We start from the raw sequence: 25100 nt of genomic DNA, 5'->3' as shown, positions 1-25100 counted from the left end.
ATATTCCTCCAAACATATGATCTACCAAGACCAAAAAATGAAGAAATAGAAAATATAAACAGATGAGTAAGGATACTGAATCAGTAATCAAAAACCTCCCAACACAGAAAAGACTGGGACCAGATGGTTTAACTAGTGAATTCTACCAAACATTTAAATAATTAACACCAGTCCTCCTCAAACGCTTCCAAAAAAATTGAAGAGGGGGGAAATACTCCTAAACTCATTTTATGAGGCAAGCATTACTCTGATACAAAGCCTATTAAAGACACTACAAGAAAAGAAAATTACAGACCAATATCCTTGTTGAATATAGATGGAAAAGTTCTCAATGTAATATTAGCAAACTGAATTCAACAGTACATTAAAAGGATCATTCACCATGATCAAGTGGGATTTATCCCCGGAATGCAAGAATGGTTCACCATACACAAATCACTTCTGTGATACACCATAGAATGAAAGATAAAATAGATAGAATGAAAGATAAAAAATTATAGAATTGTCTCAATAGCTACAGAAATGCATTCAAGAAAATACAACATCCTTCCATGAGAAAAACACTTGGCAAACTGGGTATAGAAGGAATGTTCCTCAGCATAAAAAAGGTCATATATGACAAGCCAACAGGTAGGTAACATCATACTCAATGGTGAAAGTTAAAATCCTTTCCTATAAGATCAGGAAGAAGACAGGGATACCCACTCTTGCCATGTCTGTTCAACATAATTCTGGAAGTCCTAGCCAGAGATGTTAAACAAGAAAAAGAAATAAAAGGCATACATATTAGAAAGGAAGAAGTAAAATTATCTCTGTTTGCAGATGACATGATCTTATGCACAGAAAACCTTAAGACCCCACTAAAATTTTTTTAGAACTCATAAGTGAATTCAGTAAAGTTGCAGAATACAAAATCAGCATACAGAAACCTTTTGTATTTCTATATATAAACAGTTATCTGAAAGAGAAATTAAGAAAGCAACCCCATTTATAATAACATCAAAAGCAATATAATACTTAGAAATAAATTTAACCAAGGTGCTGAAAAACCTGTACATCAAAAACTATAAAACATTGATTAAAAAAACTGAAGAAGACACAAATAAATGGAAAGATATCCCATGTTCTTGGATTGGAATAATTAATATTGTTTAAATGGCCTTACTACCCAAAGCAATCTACGGAGTCAATGTAGTTCCAATCAAAATTCCAATGACTTTTTCTACCAAAATAGAAAAAACTATCAAATTTGTTTGGAACCACAAAAGACCCTAAATAGCCAAAACAATCCTGAGAAAGAAGAACAAAGCTGGAGGCATCACAATACCTGATTTCAAGCATTATTTCAGAGCTATAGAAATCAAAACAGTATGGTACTGGCCTAAAAATAAGCATATAGATGTAACAGAATAAAGAGTTCAGACATAAACCCCAACAACTAATTTTTAACAAGGTCACCAAGAACACTCAATGAGGAAAGGACACTCTCTTCAATAAATGGTGTTTGGAAAACTGGTATCCACATGCAAAAGAATGAAATTGGACCCCTGTCTTATGCCACGCACAATAATTAACTTGAAATGGATCAAAGATTTAAGTGCAAGACCAAAAACTGTAAAACGACTAGAAGAAAACATAGGGAAAAAGATCCTTGACAATGTAGAATAAACAATATTAAATATTGCTTAATTAAATTAAGGAGCTATATTAAATTAAGGAGCTTCTGCACAGCAAAGGAAATAGTAAATTGAAAAGGCAACCTAGGGAATGGGAGAAAATATCCACAAACCATATATCTGAAAAGGGACTAATATCCAAAATGTATAAAGAATGTATACAACTCAATAGCAAGAAAAAGCAAATAATCCAATTTAAAAATGGGGAAAGAACATGAATAGACATTTTTTCAAAGAGGACATGCAAATGGCCAACAGATACATGAAAAGATGTTCAACATTACTAATCATCAGGGAAATGCAAATCAAAACCGCAGTGAGATATTACCTTACACCCATTTGTATAAAAGGGACCAAGAGATAAAAAATGTTGTTTGGGATATGGATAAAAAGGAACATTTAAGTACTGTTGGTGGGGAAGTAAATTGATATAGCCATTATGGAAAAGAGTATCGAGGCTTCTCAAAAAATTAAAAATTGAACTACCATATGATCTAGCAATCCCACTTTTGAGTATATATTTAAAGAATTGAAATCACAATCTCAAAGAGATATCTGTACACCCATGTTCATTGCAGCATTATTCACAGTAGCCAAGATATCAAAACAATCTGAGTCCATCCGTGGATAAAGAGGATGTAGTTTATATGTACAAAGAAATATTTCAGCCACAAGAAAGAAGGAAATCCTGCCATTTGCAAAAACATGGATGGACCTTGAGGGCATTATGCTAAGTGAGACGAGTGAGGCAGAGGAAGACAAATACTGTATGATATCCCTTATATGTGGAATCTTACCTGAACTTGTAAAAACAGAGTAAAATGGTGTTATGAGGAGCTAGGGTATGGGGGAACTGGGGAGACGTTTTTTATGGGTACAAACTTGAAACTAGTAGATAAATAAGTTCTGGAGATGTAATGCACATCATAATGATTATAGTCAACAATACTGTATTATGAACTTCAAAGGTGCTAAGAGACTAGATCTTAACTATTCTCCACACAAAAAAGAAATGATAATTATGTGAAGTGATAAATGTGTTAGCTAACATTATTGTAGTAATCATATTATACTATATAAATGTATCAAACCAACACCTTGTACACCTCAATCTTACACAATGTTATATGTCAATTATGTCTCAATAAAAAATTTTAAAATAACATATATTACTTCAAATATAGCTTATAATGGAATATTCCCAAATTTTTCTTCCTGTCCCTTATGACATTGTTGCCACTTAATTTATCTATTTACAATAATTACACAGTGCATTGTTACTATTACTACTTTGAATAGACATTTATCTTTTAGATCAATTAAGAAAAAGAAAATATGTTATTTTACCTTCATTTATTCCTTCTCCCAAGTTCTTCTTTTTTTTAATGTAGATTCCATCTCCCTGAAAAAATTTCAACATTTTCTTTTGCCATGCAGCTCTACTAGCAAAAAAATTCTTAATTTAAAAATTTTTTCTGAGAGTGTTTTTTTAAATTATAGTTGCTTTACGATATTATATTAGTTTCAGGTCTACAGTATAGTGATTCAGTATTTTTTATAGATTATACTCCATTAAAAATCCTTGCAAGATAATGGCTGTAATTCCCTGTTCTATACAATATATCCTTGTTGCTTATCTATTTTATACATAGTAATTTGTATCTCTTAATCCCATACCCCTAACTTGTCCCTCCCACGTTCCCTATCCCATCTGGTAATCACTAGTTTGTTTTCTATATCTGTGGGTCTGTTTCTGTTTTGCTGTATACATTCACTTGTATTATTTTTTAGATTCCATATATAAGTGATATCATACAGTATTTGTCTTTCTCTATCTGACTTACTTCACTTAGTATGATAATCTCTAGGTCCATCCACATTGCTGCAAACGGCAGAATTACATTCTTTTTATAGCTGAGTAATATTCCATTGTGTGTGTGTGTGTGTGTGTGTGTGTGTTTGTGTTTGTATCACATCTTCTTTATCCATTCATCTGTTGATGAATACTTGGGTTGCTTCCATTATCTTGGCTATTGTAAATAGTGCTGCTATGAAGATTGGGGTGTGTATGTATTTCCAAATTAGTGGTTTGGTTTTCTGGTGTTTTTTTTGGATATATACCCAGGAGTGGAATTGCTGGGTCATATAGTAGTTCTATTCTTAATTTTTTGAGGAATCTATACTGTTTTCCATAGTGGCTGTACCACTGTGCTCACTCTGACAGTGTTTTTATTTCTTCACTCTTGGAGCATAATTTCTTTGGATATACAAATCTAGGTTGGTGAGGGTATTTTCCTCTCAGCACTTTGATTATTTCACTCCACTCTTATTCTTTCTTGCATGGTTTATGATGAGAAGTCCATCATAAACCTTATCCTTTTTTTCTCTATAGGTATTGTAGGTAAGCGGGCTTTCCCTCTACCCCTGGATTTATTCAAGATTTTCTCTTTGTTGTTGGTTTTCTGCAGTTTGAGTATGATAAAGCTAGGTGTCAGTTTTGTATATTTCCCCCTCCTAGGTGTCTCTGAGCTTCCTGGATCTGTGGTTTGGTGTCTGTCATTAATTTTGGGAAGTTTTTAGCCATTATTGCTTCAAATACTTCTATTCAGTTCTCTCTTCTGGCATTCCACTTATAAGTATGTTACACCTTTTGAAACTATCCCACAGTCCTTGGATATTCTCCCCTGCCTCTTTTTTTTCTCGTTGTATATAAGTTTGGCAAGTTTCTAGTAACCTATGTTCACGTTCGTTGATTGTTTACTTGGCCATATTGACTCTTGATGAACACATCAAATGCATTCTTCATTTTGTTTACAATGGTTTTAATATCTAACACTTCCATTTGAATCATTGTTAGTGTTTTCATCTCTTTGCTTACATTACCCATCTTGCATGTTGTTTACTATTTTCATTAGTGCACTTAAAATATTAATCATAGTTATTTTAAATTTCTTATCTAATAAGCATATTATTTTTGTCACATCTGAGTCTGGTTCTAATGTTACTTTGTCTCTTCAGACATTTTCCCTTGCTTTTTAGCATGCCTTATAAATTTTTTGTTGAAAGCTAGACATGTGTATTGGGTAATAGTACTTGAGGTAGATAGGACTTTAACATGAGGTTTTATGTTGATACAATAAGGAGTTAGGCTGTATCGACGTTTGCTGTGGCTGTAGGTACCAGAGGCTTCAAACTTTTCTAGTGTCCTTGATTTTGTCTCCCTTGCTTTTTGGATTCCCTAAGAACACCTTATATAGAAATTTTGGAGTTGTAGCTCGTTCCAAGATTTCAGTTCTCTTCTGGGTCCAATAGAGTAATTGATTTTCCATTTGTTAGCACTTTCTCATGTATTTTTTTTTTTTACCATTCAGTTTTGAGCATTTAAAAATTTATTCTAAAAACTAGTCCTTTGTTGGATATGTGGTTTGTAAATATTTTCTCCCAGTCTATAGCTTGTATTTCCATGCTTGTAAGAGAGTCTTTCATGTAGAAAATGGGTTATATTTTGATGAAGCACCATTTATTAGTTCTGTGATTACGGATCATACTTCTAAATTAAATCTAAGAACGTACTGCTTAGTCCCAGATCCCAAGGATTTTCTCCTTTTTTTGGTAAAGTTTTATATTTTACATGTAAATATAAATGTGTGATCTGTTTTGAGTTAGTTTTTGTATAAGGTTTGAAGTTTAGGTAGAGATTCAATATTGTCTCAGTAGATATCCAGTTCTCTAGTACTATTTGTTGACCTTCTTTCATTGAATTGCCTTACAAATTTGTCAAAAGTCAGTTGGACATATTAAAGGGTTTATTCTTCTGTGTTCTCTATTCTATTGCATTGATCTATATTTCCATCCCTCTGCAAGTACCACGTAGTCTTTACTATAGATATATATGGTCTTGAAATTGGGTAGGCTGGTTCCTCCCACTTCATTCTTCTTTTTCACAATTGCTTTAGCTATTCTTGTCCCTTTGCCTTTCTATATAAATATTAAAATAAGCATGTCAACAAAATCTACAAAAATATTTTGCCAGAGTTTTATAAAAAAAGTGAATTGACATTTTTACAATGTTGGGTATTAAAATTCATAAACACAGGATATCTGTTTACTTAGATCTTTTATTTCTTTCATCTGGATTTTGTAGTTTTTAGCATTCAAGTTCTATAATTGTTTTTTATATTTATACCTCAGTATATCATATTTTGAGTGATTTTAAATGGTGTTGCATTTTCAGCTTCCACATGCTCATTGCTACTGTGTAGAAATACAACTGAGTTTTGTATGCTTATCTTATATGCTGCAACATTACTGAACTTATTTATTAGTTCTGTGACTTTCTTTGCAGATTCCTTGGGATTTTCTATGTGGACCATCATGTTATCTGCAAACAAGGAAGTTTTATTTCTTCCTTTCTGATCTACATGCCTTTATTTCTTTTTCTTGCTTTTTTGAACTGGCTGGAACTTCCAAAACTATGTTCATGAAGAGGGATGAGAGCAGCCATGCTTGCCTTGTTCTTGATCTTAGAGGGAAAGCATTCATTCTTTCACCATTAAGTATAATGTTCCTTGTAGGCTTTTTGTAGCTGATCTTTATGAAGTTGAGAGAATACTCTCTAATACTATTTTTGATAGCTTTTATCATGAGTGCATGTTGAATTTTGTCAAATGCTATTTCTGCATCAATTGATATGATCATGTTTTCTGTTTTAGCCTGTTACTATAGTGAATTACATTGACTGATTTCCAAATATTGAGCTAGCCTTGCATTCCTGGAATAAGCCTCTCTTGGTCTTTTATATATTGCTGAATTCTATTTGCTAACCTTTTGTTAAGGATTTTTACATCAATATTCATGAGGAGTATTGGTGCATACTTTTCTCCCCCTCCCAGCTTTATTGAGTTAAAATGACAAGTAAAAGTTATATATTTTTAAGGTATACACTTTGTGGGTTTCTTTATTGTATTGTCTTTATCTGATTTCACTCTCAGGTAATCCTATCTTTATAGAATGAATTGGGAAGTTTTCCCTCTTGTATTTTCTGGGAGAGATTGTTAGAATTGGTGATAATTTTTCTTTAAATATTTGGTAGAATTCTCTTGTGAAACCATATGGGCCTGAAGATTTCTTTTCTGGAAATTTTTAAGTTACTAATTAAATTTTCTTAGTAGTTATAGGACTATTCAATCTACTTCAGATTTGGGGAATTGCTCTAATTTGTGCTTTTTGAGGAATTAGTTCATTTCATAAGTTGTCAGAAATACTTGTGTAAAATTGTTACTGTCATATTTAAGTTTGCATGATCTGTAGTGATATTCCTTTTTAATTCCTAATATTGCTAAATTGTCTTTCCTGTCTTTTTTTTCTTGTCAGTTTTGCTGGAGATTTTTCAGTTTTATTGAACTTTTCAAGGAACCTGCTTTTTGTTTCATTGATTATTTCCATTGCTTTACTGTTTTCAATTTCATTAATTTCTGCTCTTTATTATTATTATTTTTTTGTCTACTTGGTTTGGATTTATTTTGCTCTTATTTTTCTAGGTTCTTGAGGGTGGGAACTTAGACAATGATTCGAAACTTTTCCTTTTTTCTAATGTAAGTATTTAGTGCTATAAATTCCCTTTTGGCATTGCTTTAGGAAAAGTTTCAGATCAATGTCTAAGCTCCCACATATTTTGATTTATTGTATTTCCAGTGTCATTCAGTTCAGTGTATTTTTTGAATTCCCTTGTGATGACTTCTTAGGCCCATGGATTAGAAGTGTGTTGATTAATTCTAAGTATTTGGAGATTTTTTTCCTATTATCTTTCTTTTATTGATTTCTAGTTTGATTCCATTGTGTTTAGAGAACACATTGTATATGATCTGAATTATTTTAAATTTACTGAGGTTTGTTTTTTAGCCCAGGATGTCATCTATCTTAGTATATGTTTTATGGCTGCTAGGAAAGAATGTCTATTTTGTTGTTTAGCAGGTTATTCTATAAATGTTGATTAGTTTCTGTTGGCTGATGGTTGTGTTGAGTTCTTCTGTATCCTTACTGATTTGCTAGAGACAGGTGTTGAAATCTACTAGCATCATGGAGTCTCTCTTTTTTTCTTTTCAGTTTTATCAGTTTTTACTTCATGTATTTTGCAGCCTGTTGTTTGGTGCATGCACATTTGGGATTGCTCTGTCTTCTTGGTGGACTGACCTTTTATCTTTACATAATGTCCTTCTCTGTCTCTGGTTATCTGAACTCTTTTTTATCTGATATTAATATAACCTCTTGTGCTTTCTTTTGATTAATGTTTGCATGATATATCTAGTCCTTCTTGTTACTTTCAGCTTTTCCACGTCAATATAATTGAAGTAAGTTTCTTGTAGACAGTGTATAGTTTGCTTATGTTTTTTAAATTCACTCTGTCAATCTGTGTATTTTAATTGGTGTTTACATTTTCTGTAATTATTGATATCTCAGGACTTAAGATCTCATTTTATTTTTTGTTGTCTGCTTGATCTCTCTGTTTTTCACCTACTTGGTATTTTTTTTCTTGCCATCCTGTTTTTAATTGAACATTTTTTTAGAATTTCATTTTGATTTATCTTTATTTTTTAGTGTCTTTTTGTATCACTTCACTTCTTTAGAGGTTGCTTTAGACATTTCATTATATATAAACAATTTACCACAGTCTTTTGCTATTGCATTTTCCCAGTTTGAATGAAGTATAAAGACCTTTTCTTTTTTATTTCCCTCATTTATAATAAATTTTCCTCTCTCTATATTTAGAACCAAGTCAGACTGTGTTATAATTTTTCCTTCAACTGTCAAACATAATTTAGGAAATTATGAGAAGGAAAATATATTGTATTTACCCATAGTTTTACTTTTTGTTGTTTTTTATTCACTCTTGATATTCAAATTTTCCTTTTTTTTAAAAAAAATTATTCCTTTTTGTTTAGTAAACTCCCTTTAACCATTCTCTTAGAGTTGACCTTTTAGTGACAAATTCTTTGTTTTCCTTCATCTAATAAAAGCAGAAATATATTTGGCATGTATAGAATTCTGGGTTGACAGTTCTTTTCTTTAAGCCCTTGAGTAATGTTCTACTTCCTTTTGACCCCCTGTTTTCTGATGAGAAATCTGCTATCATCGGAATTTTTCTCCTGTAGTTAAAGTGTTGTTGCTCTCTTGCCACCTTCAAGATTTTTTTCTTTTCATTTTTAGTTTTCAGATATTTGGTTGTGATCTGTCTTGGTTTTATTTCTTTGGGTTTATCCTTTTGGGTTTTTTCAGCTTCTTGAATCCTTTGTTTTGCCTTTTACCAATTTTGGGAAGTTTTTAGACATTATTTTTTTGACTCCTTTTTCAGTCCCATCCTTTTCCTTCTGGGACCCTGATAACATGATTGTTATCAGATCTTTTGTTTTTGTCCCACAGGTTTCTGAGTCTCTGATTTTTTTTTTTTTACATGTATTTTCTGTCTGTTTTACAGATTGGGTAATTTATATTGCTTTATATTTGAGTTCACTGACTCTTCTGTTTCCTCCATTATGCTATTCAGTTTATCCGTAGGTTTTAAAATTTTCTTTATTGTACTTTTCAGTAGTAAAATTTGCATTTGATTCTTCTTTTTATCTCCTGTTTCTTTGCTGAGACTTTCTGGTTTGTTTTTTTTTTCTTTCATTTTATTCATAATTGCTTGTTCATTTTATGATAGCTTCTTTTAAATATTTTTCAGTGAATTCTAACATCTGTATCATCTTGATATTGGTATCTATTTTTTTATTCATTCAAATTGTGATTTTTCTGTTTCTTGGTATGAGTGATTTTTTAATCCAAACTGAACACTTTCAGTATAATGTTATGACACCCTAGGTCTTATTTAAACCTTCTGTTTTGGGTGAGTTGTTTTGACATTGCTCTGGCAACAGAAGGGCAGATGACCTCTTGTTGCTAACTGGTGGGAATAGAAGTTCAGGTTCCCCAGTTGACCTTCAACTAACACCTGAGGTTGGGAGAGGCATCTTACTGGGGTGGGGTTATGGCTCCCCATCATACTTCTACTTTTATCACCCTGACCAGAAGACCTGTGACTCATTCCTGCTCCCCACGTGGCCTTCACTAATTCAGTTCTCCCGTTCAGAAATTGAAATATTCTATGAATTTAAATGATAGAAAATGTTATTTCTTTCACTGTAGGAGAATGAAAATAAGCTTCTCAGAATTGCATTTGCCAAAAATCATTATGTTATTCCCTATGCAAATGCAGATTTGACTTATTTTTCAAATTTGACTTACATTTGTTAGTTTTTATGGACTAATTATGGACAATAAAATTCAGTGAATTTTTTACTCTCTGGTTAATTAAAGCCCATTAAGACAATGAATGAAATTTAACTAAAATTTCACTACCTATTTAATTTTATCTCTTGTGTTATAATTCAGCTAGGTATAGGTTGTCTAAAATTATCACATTCTTTTTCTTAAAGAAAATTTAATTCCTTATTTTTTCTTTTTATATGATTTGAGTTTTTCCACTAAAACTCCTAAATATCAGCTTTTGACTTAAGATGCTGAGGGAATTTTAGGGTAGCTATCTGTCCCTTTCCCTAGCTGTTGTTGTGCTTCACGTTATCATCATTATTATAACCATCATTAGCTGTTTGGGGGGTACTACATAGCTTTATCCCTACTACTAACTTAGTAATTTAGGTTCTTATCCTAAAACTTGAAGAGTAAGTAAGCAGCAGTCATTCAGCCACAGAACTACATTTCTTAAAATGTAGTTCATGAATTATCTGTATCAGAATCACCTAGAGAAGTGCTTCCTAAACTTTCATGTGTGTGTGACTCATCTGGGGGTTCTTCATATAATTCAATTTCTAATTCTGGGATTGGGCCTGAGATTCTGAATTTCTGCTAAGCTTCCAGGTAACATCCATGCTGCTGGTCTATGGACTTCATTTTGAATAGCAAAATATTTGTTAAAATATCAGTCATATAATCCATCCCAAGTCCAAGGAGTCACAGTTTGTGTGACTAGAATCTGGGATAGAATCTGGCATTTTAACGAGATATTTATCTATACTAAAAATTTAAGGTTATTGTTATAATTTAGTAGTTCTTAACTGTGGTTGTGTATCAAAACCACCCAGGAAGAGTTTTAAAACAGTATTCCTAGATATTACTCCAGAACTACTGAATCGTCATCTCTGGTTTGTATTTTTAATATGCAGAATCATACACCTGATTCTGAGTATAACCAGGTTGTAAAGAATGATTATAAATATTATAGAAGGGACTGGAGCCAGAGTCATCATGCCCGGTAATAGAGGTTTCACCTGGAATCCAGACAAAAAATAAGATTAAAATTGAACTATGTTAGAACTTAGCAGTGGGGAAAGTTTCAAAACTGAAATCTTCCACTAAATTTTATACAGCATAATTTTTGTAATTTTAAGTCATTTTCCTTTTTACAGTATATTTTTGGCTTGTGTATTGACAGTGTTTCTCAAAATAGGATTTATGGGCATAGTCTTGGGGTTGTGAATTATCCACAGTAATTTATAATCAGACTAATGAAAATATTCTGAATGATTTGAATAAACCCTCTTATGCAAAAATACTGCCATACAATTTCAATATGTGAAGTTATATATGCATTTATGGTTGTGTTGGCGCCCAGTAGTATTATTTTAATTGTTATGGGTTAATAAAAAATAGAAGTGGACTATGCACATGTATTATGTATTCATGCCAAATGATTATAAAATTATTTGATGGTATACTATGGAACAGAATTCAAAGGTATTCAAGTAGAGGCAAGTGGTGAAAGAGAGACACAGAGTAAGTATAGACATAAAAGAACCTGTGGAGTCAGAATCATATCCATATTGTGAGATTGTTTTATTTTTGTAAAAAAATTCATATGTCATGTAAATTAATTGTCATTTGAATTCTAGTTTTAGTTTTATTTAGCTTTTTTTGTTTTATGTATATATGAGTCATAAGTATGAGGAATTTCTTATTTTTATGTATAAGTTAAAGAAGTTGTAAAAGTAAGTCAAAGTGAGGATCAGCAAAACTTTTTTTAAAGATCTGTATATTATTCAAGCTTGAGAAACATGTATTTTGTTTATTTAATATGCTTATATAACAAATATATCAAATTACAGAGTCCTTTGGCCCAATTCAAATACTGTACAGTTTTCTACCTTAGCTTTCCTTGATTTCCCTTACTTGAATTAATCCCTCCCTCCTTTGAACTCTTTATAGCAATTAACACATTTTACTTTTATTTTTCTTACTTGTCAACTTGTCTTATCTCTCCTGTTAGATGTTATATTTTTTTAAGGAAAAAGATTAGGTATGTTGTAATCAAGGACAGTACTCTTTATAAAGAATTACTCAGTGAAGCTTGAATAAATGGATGAATGGAAGGAAGACTGACAATGTCTTAGATGATTTACTATGAAAGAATGATAGTGAATATGGATATAGGAACAATATTATTTTTCCAAGGCCCACACATAATAGAAAATCCTTCATCTTGCAGGTGGTGGTGGTAGAAATACATTATAAGTGAAAGTGTAGCTATTAAGTACAATAAATTAAGTTCTATAAGGATATTGATTAGTCACTTATTATGGTTATCAAACACACAGCACAAGTTTAATCATGCCCTCTCCTTCACCTATGTCAATCATCTTAAGTAAATCACATTACTTTTTTTTTTTAATTTTAAGAGTTAATTTGAGCAAAAATCAATTTGAATTGGGCAGTGCCAACAGAAGTGGTTAAGAGTGCTCCACAGATAGCTAGGGGCAAGACTTTTATAGATAAGACATGAAAGCAAAGCAAAGAACTATTGGATTGGCTGTAGCTTAAGTAGTTGCTTTATTTACGAAAGCATAGCTGGCTTTTTGCGAGTGGTTGTCCTTAGGTTTCAATTTCTTTTTTTTCCTTGCAGTTTTATTGAGATAAAATGGACATATGGCACTGTATAACTTTAATGTATACAGCATAATGATTTGACTTACATACATCATGAAATGATTATGACAATAAGAAGACTGAACATCCATAATTTTGTATAAATCCTAAATAGAAGAAAAAGTATAATTGACCTACAACCCTATGTTAGTTCCAGGTGCACAACATAGTGATTTGATATTTCTATATATAATGATCACCACGATAAGTTTAGGTATCATCTGTCACCATACAGAGATATTACATTGTTGACTATATTTCCTATGCTATACATTTCATCCCTATGACTCATTTGTTTTGTAACTAGAAGTTTGTACCTCTTAATTTTCTTCACCTATTTCACACATACTCCCATCTCCCTCCCCTCTGGTAACCACCTGTTTGTTCTCTGTATCTATAACTCTGTTTCTGTTTTGTTATGTTCATTTGTTTTATTTTTTAGATACCACATATAAGTGAAATCATATAATAGTTGTATTTCTGTCTGACTTATTTCACTTAGCAAAAGTCCATCCATGTTGTCACAAATGGCAAGATTTCATCCATTTTATAGCTAAGTAATATTCCATTGTACATGTATATACCACATGTTCTTTATCCATTCATCTACTGATGGGCACTTACATTGCTCCTGTTTCTTGGCTATTGTCAGTAATGCTGCAATGAACATAGGAGTGCATATATCTTTTCAAATTAGTGTTTTTATTGTTTTATTGTTTTACTTTTCAAACTGGGTTCAGATTAATTCTGGGAGTCTCTTACTTGTTTAACCAGGACCCATCAGTTGGACTTTGGACATAAGATGAAACCCTTTTGTCATAAAGGGTCTAGTTTCTTATCAATAAGAATGAGGAATACAGTAGTGTTGGTTCAAGGAATATTTATATTTCTGTTTGGATCTTCTTCATGTATTCCATTGTTCTTGTACATACTGTAAAGTCTGTCTATATTGGAATTTTGCTGCTTGCTTCAGGTCTCATTACTGAAACCTGGCAGTTCTTAGACTTTTCTTCTTAACCTTATAAATGACCATGTAATATTTAAGTTTGCTCCTTTTCTACCTGAACTCCTGTATTTGTGTCTACTTTAATGGGATTAGTGTTTTTTCTACTCTCCCAGTATTCAGAAAGGGTGATCATAGATCCTTTTTAAAATGAGCTTCCTCTTTCTACATGGATTGAATTGAAAATTGATTGTTCATTGCCTAGAAAAATGACTATCAAGTTATTTTCTGTGGAACATTATTGAGTATCTCTTGGCAACAGCAATTCTAGACTTCAGGTTTTAATCAAAATTGTCCAATGTCATATGTTATACTTTAATTAGATTGTCAGTTGACTCTGTAAATGTGTATGTAATAACAAGGCTTCTAGTTTTTTGGATTGTAGTGTGCAAAGTGCCTTCAACAGAATACTTTTGAATAGATAAAGTTTGGTGTAGAGGAAGTCAATGAACCAGATTGAAAATATAAATTTGACATACTGCATGTTCACTCTTATATAAAGAGGTACAAGATGGAATCCTTTTTGGAATTTACCATTCACTTTCCTTTTTTTTTTCCATAGTTGTGTGTCTGCTTGGCATCAGAATTCTGTTTTGCTCTTCTAATAATTTACCAGCTCCTTTTCTAAATAAATTCTAGGAAATATTATGATTTAATAACAAGTTCTGATAAGGAATAACTGTGAACTTTATCCCCCCATGTCTTTTTAAGAGTGGTTAAGGAGCCTAAGTAGGCCCAACTAGAAAAAGTGATGATGTTGTGGATAGAAGACTCTGATAAATTCCCAAATTTCATATATAGGAGTCGTGGTTGCTTTGGCTATGGAACAGTTTCCCAGAATTGGTCAGAAAGCCCATTGTGAAGATGAAGGCAGAACAAAAAAATAAGGGAATAGTATAATGGATCTCTGACCTTATAACTTTTCTTTATACTACTTAGATGCCAAGCATCAGAATAAAAAGTAAATAATTCATCGCCTCATGTAGACAAAGCTACAGACTCTCTGACCTCTGAAATTTATGTTTTATATATACCTAATTTTTATTTCAAGTGAAAAAAAGCAAACAGTGTAACGTTGTAGAAATATGGCAGTTTTTCAACCAAACAGGAATGGATTTGAATCCCAGTTTTGCCACTTATTAGCTGTCAGTCCTAGGCAAGTAAAAGCAAATATTTTTGTGAAACAGAAATATATATATGTCTTGAAGTGCTATTTTCAGTTAGAAATAATATATATCAATGCCCACGTTAGACATTTATTTAATAGTGGTTGTTTTATCATTATTATTTTTAATGACATACTATTGTTATTTATCCTATAAACTCTAACTAATAACTAAGTGCTACTGAGTATATGGTAAATTTTATTGTTTATATAGGTATCACTATGTAATAAGCATAAGGAAAATATAATGCTGACCAGATATAAAATTTAGATATTTTAATTGTAATTTTCTTTCTTTCAGAATTACTTACTGTCATCTACCTTTCCAGAGTAAATGGCTCTATGTTGGAACAGAAAGAGGAAATACACATATTGTAAATATTGAATCTTTCATTCTTTCTGGATATGTTATCATGTGGAACAAGGCAATTGAACTGTAAGTTTGAACTTGAATACCACTTTATTTGGATTAAATATATCTTATGGTTATGCAGGATATATATCAAATTGCAGAGTTATTTGAAACATCAATAGCTAATTTATGATGAATTTGAGTGAAAAGTTCATCTAAAATAATTTAAAACTCTAAAGGCTTTTAAAAATAGATATTGTAGTATTAACATATGCTAATTTTAGACTTTCCAAATACTGTAAATAATTAAGGGTTATTATGTATGCAAAATTTGATGATAAAATATTAAAGCTTATTCTAAAACTTATACATGAAAATCGTCTCATTTCTTTATAGTCAACCTTAGTATAGCCACTTCCAGTGGGAGTGGCAAGTGGATTATGACCACATTTAGCTTTATGTAAAAATAATCATGATCAGTTCACATATTTTTAAATGCTGGTAGCTTATTCTTCACTTGCCTCATTAACATATTGTTCTGAGTTCCAAGAAGAATCAGTTCATCCGTATCTTTCATGTTGTGATGTATACAGCTCTTTGGGTATGTGGCTGTTGGCAATTACCACTTTCACTTTGGCACTGATATTTACGTTTCTACACATGTGAAATGTGAAATCCCTCAAATGTGAAACTTCACGGAATTCCAAGCCATCTTTTGTAGCATATACAGAGACAATTCTCCTGGTCAATGTGTTAATTGGAAAAACAATTTTTCTTTAATAAATGTTTGTGCTCTGTACATATTAGGTCCTTAATAAGGTATGTTTGACTTGAGGTTGGCTCATTCTCTCTCTTACATATATATATATATATTCTATGTTACATAATTGTTTTTCTCTAAAACTCTGATTAAAACAGCCTATTTTCATGAAACTTGACTGTGGTCTTTAAAATAAATCTACTCTTCCCTATTCCCAATGTTTCAATGTACATGTATATTACTTGATAGGGAAGGTTGTTACTAGTTATATTCTTATTACAATATTCCTCTCGTATTATGTTCTAATGAGTTTTTTTAATTAATGATAACTCTTCCTCATTAGATTAAGAACTGCTCCAGGGCAGAATCCTTTGTTCATTGCTCTTTTTTTCTTCATATTTGGCTTATTTTGGTGCTTTCCACAGAGTGGCTACTAAATAACTAATGACAGTGAAAATTAGTATGATAAATAGATACAAGTGCTGTTGACTTACAGCTTTCATTTATAATTATAATTGGTATGAGCTATTTTGCTCATATATATTTTAATATTCTATGTGTATATTTTTAAAAACATTTGTCCGGTAGACAATTATGTGTCTCCCAAAAAGTTATCTATTTTTTCAGCTATTTGGGAAAGGCTTTTCCCCCTATAATCTTAGTTCTATAAAAACATTAAATAGGGCTGAACTTAATATTTGTTTTCATATTGTTTTGGGATATTGATAAAGTAAACTTGAGAGATCAAATATAGAGATTTTATATAAATTTAATATTAGTACAAATAGTAATAGGTGTATCATTTGTGGTCAGTTCAATGCTGATAAAGTAATTAAGAAGAGTTTTTTATCTAAACAGATCAAATATTTCACCACACTTGCAATGTTGTTTCTATATTCATTTACTTAACAAATCCTTTTCATAGTTCAGATTAATACTACCTGAACTATGACTTACACCCTATATGTATTTACATAGTCCATACTTTATGATTTCAGAACTAATGAAGATTTTAAAATGTATATTATAAAGGAGGGTAAAATTAGGAGAAATTAAAGAAATAAAATAAGGCATTTTATTTTTTCATAATATGTTCTTACGCATGTGATTCTGAATAGAATCTTCCATTTATATAAATCCGGTGTTTTATAGAGTTGTACGTGCCTCTGAAAATGACTTTGAAATATCCTCAGGAAGTCATTAGTAGCCACCTTATCTCCTGACTGTTTCTTGCTTTATTTAGACCAGATTTCCAAAAATGTTTTCCATGAAATTATAGTCCCACTGTGATAGGTGTAATTTTAAATGCCAACTTCCAGTCTTCCTGAGCAGTCAGTCTTTTAATTGCTCTCTACCTCTTGAGATACATTAGAAAATGCATGCCACTTATTAATATTTGTTAAGGGTATAATAAAATACATATTTAATTAAGAAGAATCATTTTATAATTAGAATTTTAAACAAATTTTAACAGTACATGTTTTAAGTGTGAGAAATACAGAATTATCTTTGAGCTATATGAGATTATTTCTATTTTAAGTTCTTACTTGAAATACTTTTCATTCAATGTTTGTTATTTTTTTAGCTTGTTTGTATTTTTAGTGAAGTCTCCTAATTATAATTGTAGGCAGTTCCCATAATTATAAATAGTTTGTGTTCCCATAATGTGTATATTGGTTATTTGGAAACTGGAAGCCATTTTTGTGATGTTTGTAGAAATGGTAATGTTTGTAGAATACCTTATAAAATAGTAGTATAGAACAAAACTGACATTAAAAAATTTTATATGGGAAAATATGTTCCAGGTTATAGCACAGAAATAGCTGTTTCTGAAGGACAGCCCTAGCTTTAAAAGAAAAAAAAAATAACCAGTTTTTTCTACATGTGATTAAAAATTTGAGCATGAAATTTAGAACTAAGTCATAGATGTAAGACATACAGTCTTCAAATATATTTAGTGAGCACTATGATATGCTAGCTCCTGGAAACAAGTATAAACTGGGAAGACATAGTTTCTCTCCTCTCGGGATTCCAGTATAATAAAGGTGAGATTAAGTAAAAAGGCAATTACAATATATTGGAAATATAAAGTGAAAATTCTATAAGAAGGAAAACCTAATATAGAGATGAAGTCTCAGAGAAGTATCTGTGAAGGAAGTTACATCCATGAGATCTGAAGGATGAGTTTCAGTTAGGTGAGTGGAGAATTGGAGGAGAGGGCTTCCGGGAAGAGGGAACAGAAGTTTTAAAGGATAGAATGTGAGAGTTTTTGTTCGATGCACAGAAATTTCAAGTAGTTTAGTTGGTTGGAAAGGCTGGGGGAAAGGATGGCAAGAGATAAAGTTGAGAAGATAATAAAAATATATAGTATGAAAGGCTTGTAAGCCAGTTTGAGCATTTAGACTTTATCTAAGGTCGGGAGCTAGATTTTGAAGAGTTTTAAGCAAAGAATTGACTTGACCAAATTTGCATTTAGGAAGTCCACTCTGAATGCAGGTATGGAGAAATCATTGAAAAGAGAAAAGACTGTATTCTTGGTAAAAATTAGGGTGGATTTAGGAGTGAAGATAAGCTGACATATTAAAGAAATAGAAGATAGAAGAGGCAATACTTGGGTATTGTGGGAAGATGTAAGAATAATATATTAAGAATTAAGAGTGACCCGAAGTGTTTGGCCTGAGTAACTGTGTTGATAAGGGTGCCATTTAGTGAAAGAATGCAGGAGATTGAGTAGGTTGGGAGTAAAATAATGAGTTCAATTTTAGGTAGGTTGGGTTGTATGTGTTTTTAAGTTATTCAAATGGAATTGGTATGGGAGAATGGTAGGACGTGAGATATATGGATCTGAACCTAATGAGATCAGAATTTACATGGTCATTGAAACTATAAGAATATTTGAGATTGTGCATGAAAAGTGTATATAAATGAGGTAGCAAACTTGTAGACAGTGAACCAATTCTGACTCACAGATATGTTTTGTTTGCCCATCAGAGTATTTAAATATATTCTGAATTATTAGTTTCCAATATTTAAGAACTGGTAGAGTAGAGATAAAAATTTGGATTTCCAGCTTTTCGTGAAAAAAATTCCTGATGAAACAATCCCAGTCCAGTATTCTTGCATGGCAGTCAGTAATCAACAGGAACTGACTAACGACTTTCCTTTTGTAGGTGGGTAATGTGCTATCCAGTTTGGCACAGTTCTTTTTCAGCCTGTTGAACTTATTTGCATTACCTGCCTGGCTCCTGTGGGCTCTTGAATTCGTGACCATGTATAATATGGGAATACACTGCAGTCTAGGACAGAATACAAAGGAATACCAGTATTTAAGATAAAGGAAGAGAAAGTCCAAAAAGAAAAATATCGAGAAGCCATTCTGGTGAATGGGAGGGAGAGAAATAAATAGGGATATTAGAAAAATTGTTTAGATGACTATCCCATGAATTTAATTTCATTGATAATTCTATCTAAAGTAATTTTTATGGGATTTATAGAATCCAGAGTACACAGTTGCTTTTTAAAGTCAATTTCTAATGGCCATAAATTTTGCAAATAATGCTTGGTAGTTTTTGGAAATTTAATGTTAGGGAAAAAGTCAGAAAAAATATCAAAATGTTAACAGTCATATCTAGGCAGTGAAATAATATGAGAGATTTTTCCTCTTAACTTTTGTTATCTTCTGAGTTTCAGGGTTGTTTTTTTTTTTTTACAATTAAAAAAAAGTCTCTTCTGTAGTCTGAAAAAGTTATTACAAATAACCAAAGATTAATTGTAGATTTTTTTTCCTGAACTTGAGTGTTTTATAGAGTCATAAGCTAAATGGAAGAGTCTTTCATATGGTCTAACTAGTGTTTCTCAAAGTGTATTTCAGTGATTCCCTCAAAAGAGGATCAATGAAAAAGGATTCTATGGACCAGAATTTTGGAAAATATTGAAGATTTGCAATGGTGATTTGCATATTATGGCTCTAAGAAGTTCTGTAAAAGAACTTTAATTTAATATTATTAAATAAAAATATTTAATTTTAATTCAAGGTTTCTCAAACTTTTTTTTTTTTGATATGGGACAGTCTTTATGTGAAACACCTTATATATATTCACTAGTTTATCATGGAGTACACTTTGGGTATTTGTTGTTCCAATCAAACCCAAAAGACAGATAGAGTTTTTGGTTTGTTGGATACTGTTAGTTACCAAAAGATAATTGAAGGACATTGTCTTTTATCAGAGGCATTTATACTGTAATAAAGCACTGCATTTATATGTGAATAATATATTACATATAAACATAAAAGAACTGCAAAAAACCCTGTAAACATTTTATGAAGCCTTTTCTTCCTGCACATATCCTAGAATGCAAATAGTAACTCTAATTTCTAATTATTCCAATGATTTACAACAATCATAATACATACTATTTATTGAGTACTATGTTTTGGCATTATGTTAGATGCTATATGTATATTTTAACCCTCACAATTATTCAGTAGGTACACTGCTATCATCTCCATTTTTAAGTGAGAAAATTTAGGATAAAGCCACTAACAAAATATCTAATAAATATGTATTTATTTTTCTGAGTTACTCTGGGGAGTCAGTATCTAGGGAACCTGGAGTTACTTAATTTGTCACTTTTGTCTGAGTCCAAAGAGTTTCTAAAATTTAAATCTTCATTATTGTTTTGTGCAGAATATTTGATGATTTTCATGTGTGCTTAAGAAATAAATTATAAATATGTCAATATACTTATACTAGGGTTAATCTGGCACAATTAGGTCATTGAAGAAAGGATATGGAAAAATGAGCAATGATAAATCTATGTCATATCTGTTCATGTCATATTTAACCATAACATATTCATACTTAACGGTGATATCAGTTAAAGTAGGAAATATAAAAGAAACATGCCAGATATTAGAATAGAATAAATTTAAAGTCAGAGTAACAGAGCAAAGATCCCTTTAACAATATGCTCTTACACTATTATTGATTACCCTAGTTAACCAGATAAATGAGACATAACCAGTGAACTAGGTTTCCCTAGTTGCTCAGTTTTCTGTAGGATGGCTATCACTAGAAAGAGTCTATTTGTAAATAAAAGGAGCCACTGTACTTTCCTTTAGGAGCAAAATCAGAGATTTCTTGTCAAAGGAAATTTTAAATTTGGTATGTAATTTGCAGTTTGGTTGAAACAGGTTTGCAGCATCAGTCTTGTGGCTGTATAAGTAAAACTTCATTCTCAAATTTTCAGAGAACCAGATCTGGCACCAAACATATAAGCATATAAGATAATAAAGAATCCCATTGTTATGTGGATCTATGTTCTTAAACCTGATTTTTTAAAAAATAGACCTACTTTAATAGAGTTAGTAGGAGAAAGAAAAGTAGTCTTAAAGAAAAACAACCAAAGACTCAAATCAGTCTAAGCTAAACTCCAGAATATTGGGAGTGTATTCCAGTATAATCTTAATTTCTTTGTTTCAGTCTCTAACGGTAAGGTGTTTTAATGTTTTTTTTTTTTAATTACTCTTTTGAATTGATTTAACAGATCCACAAAGACTCATCCAGGTCCAGTTGTACATTTAAGTGATAGCCCAAGAGATGAAGGGAAAGTGAGTATTACAGTACCACTATTCTTGAATTTATTTTCCTTATTCTTGAATAAAGGTGTTTCTTACTATTATTTTATACCTAACATCTAGCACAGTGCATTCAGTATAATCTAAAATTAAAATATGTTGAATGAATGAATGAGCAAATAAATGAATGAACATATTATTTACACTAATAATGGTCCCAAATTGAGTCTTTAGTTTCACCTAAAGTTGATATTTAATTCTAGAATTTTGAGGAAGGCATGTAACACATAGAACAACTTTAATTTTCAAATATTCAATGCCTGAAGTTAAAAATATTGTCAATATCATTAATCATTGGCCCCTGATATTCAGTAATGGTAATGATAAATGAGCAATATTAAATAATCATAAATTAGCTAATCTTAATTTTATAAATAGGTAATAATATAGAAAATGTTCTAAGATTACGGAAATAATCCTTATTAATTTTGATTATTCATAATTTTCCTTTAATTATGAGAAACAAAGTTGATAACATGAAAATCTCTAGAGTGTCACTTTCATTATAAATATCATCTCTTCAAGTATATAATTTTTGCTAAGTACTATATAAAACACCTAAATAAATTATTTAGTATAGGTTTGGTTCTTTATTTTTAAATGATAGAAACGGAATTAGCCTAATAAATATTGAACCTGAAAGACAAGTCCCCCAATGGTAAGAGAAAGAACATTGAATTTCTTCAAATTGATTTATAAATACAGTATAATTCCAATCAGGTGTCATTAGAATTTACTTTTTTAATTGAAGTATAGTTGTTTACATTATTATATTAGTTTCAGGTGTACAACATAGTGATTAAGTATGTTTACAGATTATACTCCATTCAAAGTTATTGAAAGATAATGGCTCTAATTCCCTGTGCTATACAATATATCCCTGTTGCTTATCTATTTTATACATAACAGTTTGTATCTCTTAATCCCATACCCCTAACTTGCCCCTCTGCCCTTCCCGCTCCCATCTGGTAATCACTAGTTTATTCTCCATATCTGTGAATCTGTTTCTGTTTTGCTATATACACTCATTTGTATTATTTTTTAGATTCCAAATGTAAATGATATATATTTTTGTGTTTGTTTGAATAATTTCACTAAGCATAATATTCTCTAGGTCCATCCATGTTGCTGCAAATGGCAGGATTTCATTCCTTTTTATGGCTGAATAATATTTCATTGTGCATATATGTATATATACCACATCATTTTTATCTGTTCATCTGTTCATGGGCACTTGGGTTTCTTCCATATCTTAGCTATTGTAAATAACGCTGCTATGAAGATTGGGGTACATGTATTTTTTTGAATTAGTGTTTTCATTTTCTTAAGATATATACCCATGAGTGGAATTGCCGGATCATATGGTTGTTCTATTTTTAGTTTTTTGAGAAACCTCCTTACTGTTTTCCATAGTGGCTACACCAATTTACATTCCCACCAACAATGTACAAGAGTTCCATTTTTTCCACATCCTCTCCAACATTTGTTGTTTATGGACTTTTTTTTAATAGCTTTTTAAAAAAATTTATTTAATTTATTATTTATTTATTTTTGGCTGCTTTGGGTCTTCATTGCTGCGCGCGGGCTTTCTCTAGTCGCAGTGAGCAGGGACTACTCTTGGTTGCGGTGCATGGGCTTCTCATTGTGGTGATTTCTCTTGTTGCAGGGCACAGACTCTAGGCGATGGACTTCAGTAGTTGTGGTGCGTGGGCTCAGTAGTTGTGGCTCATGGGCTCAGTAGTTGTGGCTCACAGGCTCTAGAGCACAGGCTCAGTAGTTGTGGCACACGGGCTTAGTTGCTCCACTGCATGTAGGATCTTCCTGGACCAGAGCTTGAACCCGCGTCCCCTGCATTGGCAGGCAGATTCTTAACCACTGTGCCACCTGGGAAGCCCTATTTATGGACTTTTTGATGACAGCCATTCTCACAGGTGTGAGGTGATATCTCATTGTGGTTTTGATTTGCATTTCTCTGATAATTAGCAATGTCGAGCATAATTAGCAATGTCATGTGCCTGTTGGCCATCTGTAAGTCATCTTTGGAAAAATGTCTATTCAGGTCTTCTACCCATTTTTTAATCACATTGTTTGTTTTTAAATATTGAGTTATATGAGCTGTTTATATATTTTGAATATCAGCCTCTTGTCAGCCATATCATTTACAAATATTTTCTCCCATACTGTAGGTTGTCTTTTCATTTTGTCAATGGTTTCCTTAGCTGTTCAAAAGCTTTTAAGTTTAATTAGGCCCCATTTGTTTATTTTTGCTTTGTTTCTTTTGCCTTAGGAGGCAGATCCAAAAAATATTGCTACAATTTATGTCAAGAGTGTTCTGCCTATGTTTTCTTCCAGGAGTTTTATGGTTTCAGGACTTACATTTAGGTCTTTAATCCATTTTGAGTTTATTTTTGTATATGGTGTGAGGAAATGTTCTAATCTCACTGTTCTACATGTAGCTCTCCAGTTTTCCCAGAACCACTTGTTGAAGAGACTGTCTTTTCTCCATTTTATATTTTTACCTTCTTTGCCATAGATTACTTGACCATAGGTACAAGGGTTTACTTCTGGAATCTCTATTCTGTTTCATTGATGTATGTCTTTTTTTGTGACAGTACCATACTTTTTCATTACTGTAGCATTGTAGTACAATCTGAAGTCTTGGAGCATGATACCTCCAGCTTTGTTCTTTTTTCTCAAGATACTTTGGCAATTTAGCATCTTTTGCGATTCTATATGAATTTTAGGATATTTGTTCTAGTTCTGTGAAAAATGTCTTGGGTATTTTGATAGGGATTGCATTAAATCTGTATATTAGTTTGGGTGTATAGACATTTTAACATAATTAATTTTTCCAATTCAAGAGCACAGGATATCTGTTTCTTTGTACCATTCTCAGTTTCCTTTATCAATGTTTTAAATTTTTCAGAGTGTAGATATTTTATCTCCTTGATTGTTTATTTCTAGGTATTCTTTTTGATGAGATTTTAAATAGGATTGTGTTTTTACTTTCTCTTTCTGATAGTTCATTGTTAGTGTATAGAAAAGCAATAGATTTCTATATATTAATCTTGTATCCTACAATTTTGTTAAATTTGTTTATTCTAACAGTTTTGGGGTGGAGACTCTAGGATTTTCTATATAAAGTATCATGTCATCTGCAAATAGTAACAGTTACTATTTCTTCCCTTCCAATTTGAATTCCTTTTAATTCTTTTTCTTGTCTGATTCCTGTGGCTAGGGCTTCTAATACTATGTTAAATAGAAATGGCAAGAGTGGGTATCCTTGTCTTATTCCTGAATTTATAGGAAAGGCTTTCAGCTTTTCACTGTTGAGTATGATGTTAGCTGTGGGTTTGTTATAAAGGGCCTTTATTATGTTGAGGATAGATCAAAAGCTAAGCCAGAAAACAAGTCTCAACAAATTTAAGAGGATGGAAATTATACCGAATTCTTTCAAACCACAACAGTATGAAAGTAGAAATCAATTACAAAGAGAAAAATGGGAAAAGAACAAACATGTGGAGACTTAACA

At 31.6% G+C, this 25100-nt stretch overlaps 1 protein-coding gene across 10 annotated transcripts in view; it reads left to right on the top strand.

Moving 5' to 3' along the window:
* Positions 1–25100, top strand: part of STXBP5L (syntaxin binding protein 5 like) — a 376785-nt gene that overhangs the window by 116310 nt on the left and 235375 nt on the right. For all 10 annotated transcript variants that reach the window (XM_036850880.1, XM_036850882.1, XM_036850881.1 and 7 more), the window contains exons 6-7: positions 15120–15254; positions 21478–21541. In XM_036850880.1, the coding sequence (XP_036706775.1) occupies positions 15120–15254; positions 21478–21541 (199 nt within the window). The remainder of the gene's footprint in view (positions 1–15119; positions 15255–21477; positions 21542–25100) is intronic.

Source organism: Balaenoptera musculus, chromosome 4 (genome assembly GCF_009873245.2).
Source record: "Balaenoptera musculus isolate JJ_BM4_2016_0621 chromosome 4, mBalMus1.pri.v3, whole genome shotgun sequence".
Lineage (NCBI taxonomy): Eukaryota > Metazoa > Chordata > Mammalia > Artiodactyla > Balaenopteridae > Balaenoptera > Balaenoptera musculus.
This window is presented reverse-complemented; position numbering and strand designations above follow the sequence as displayed.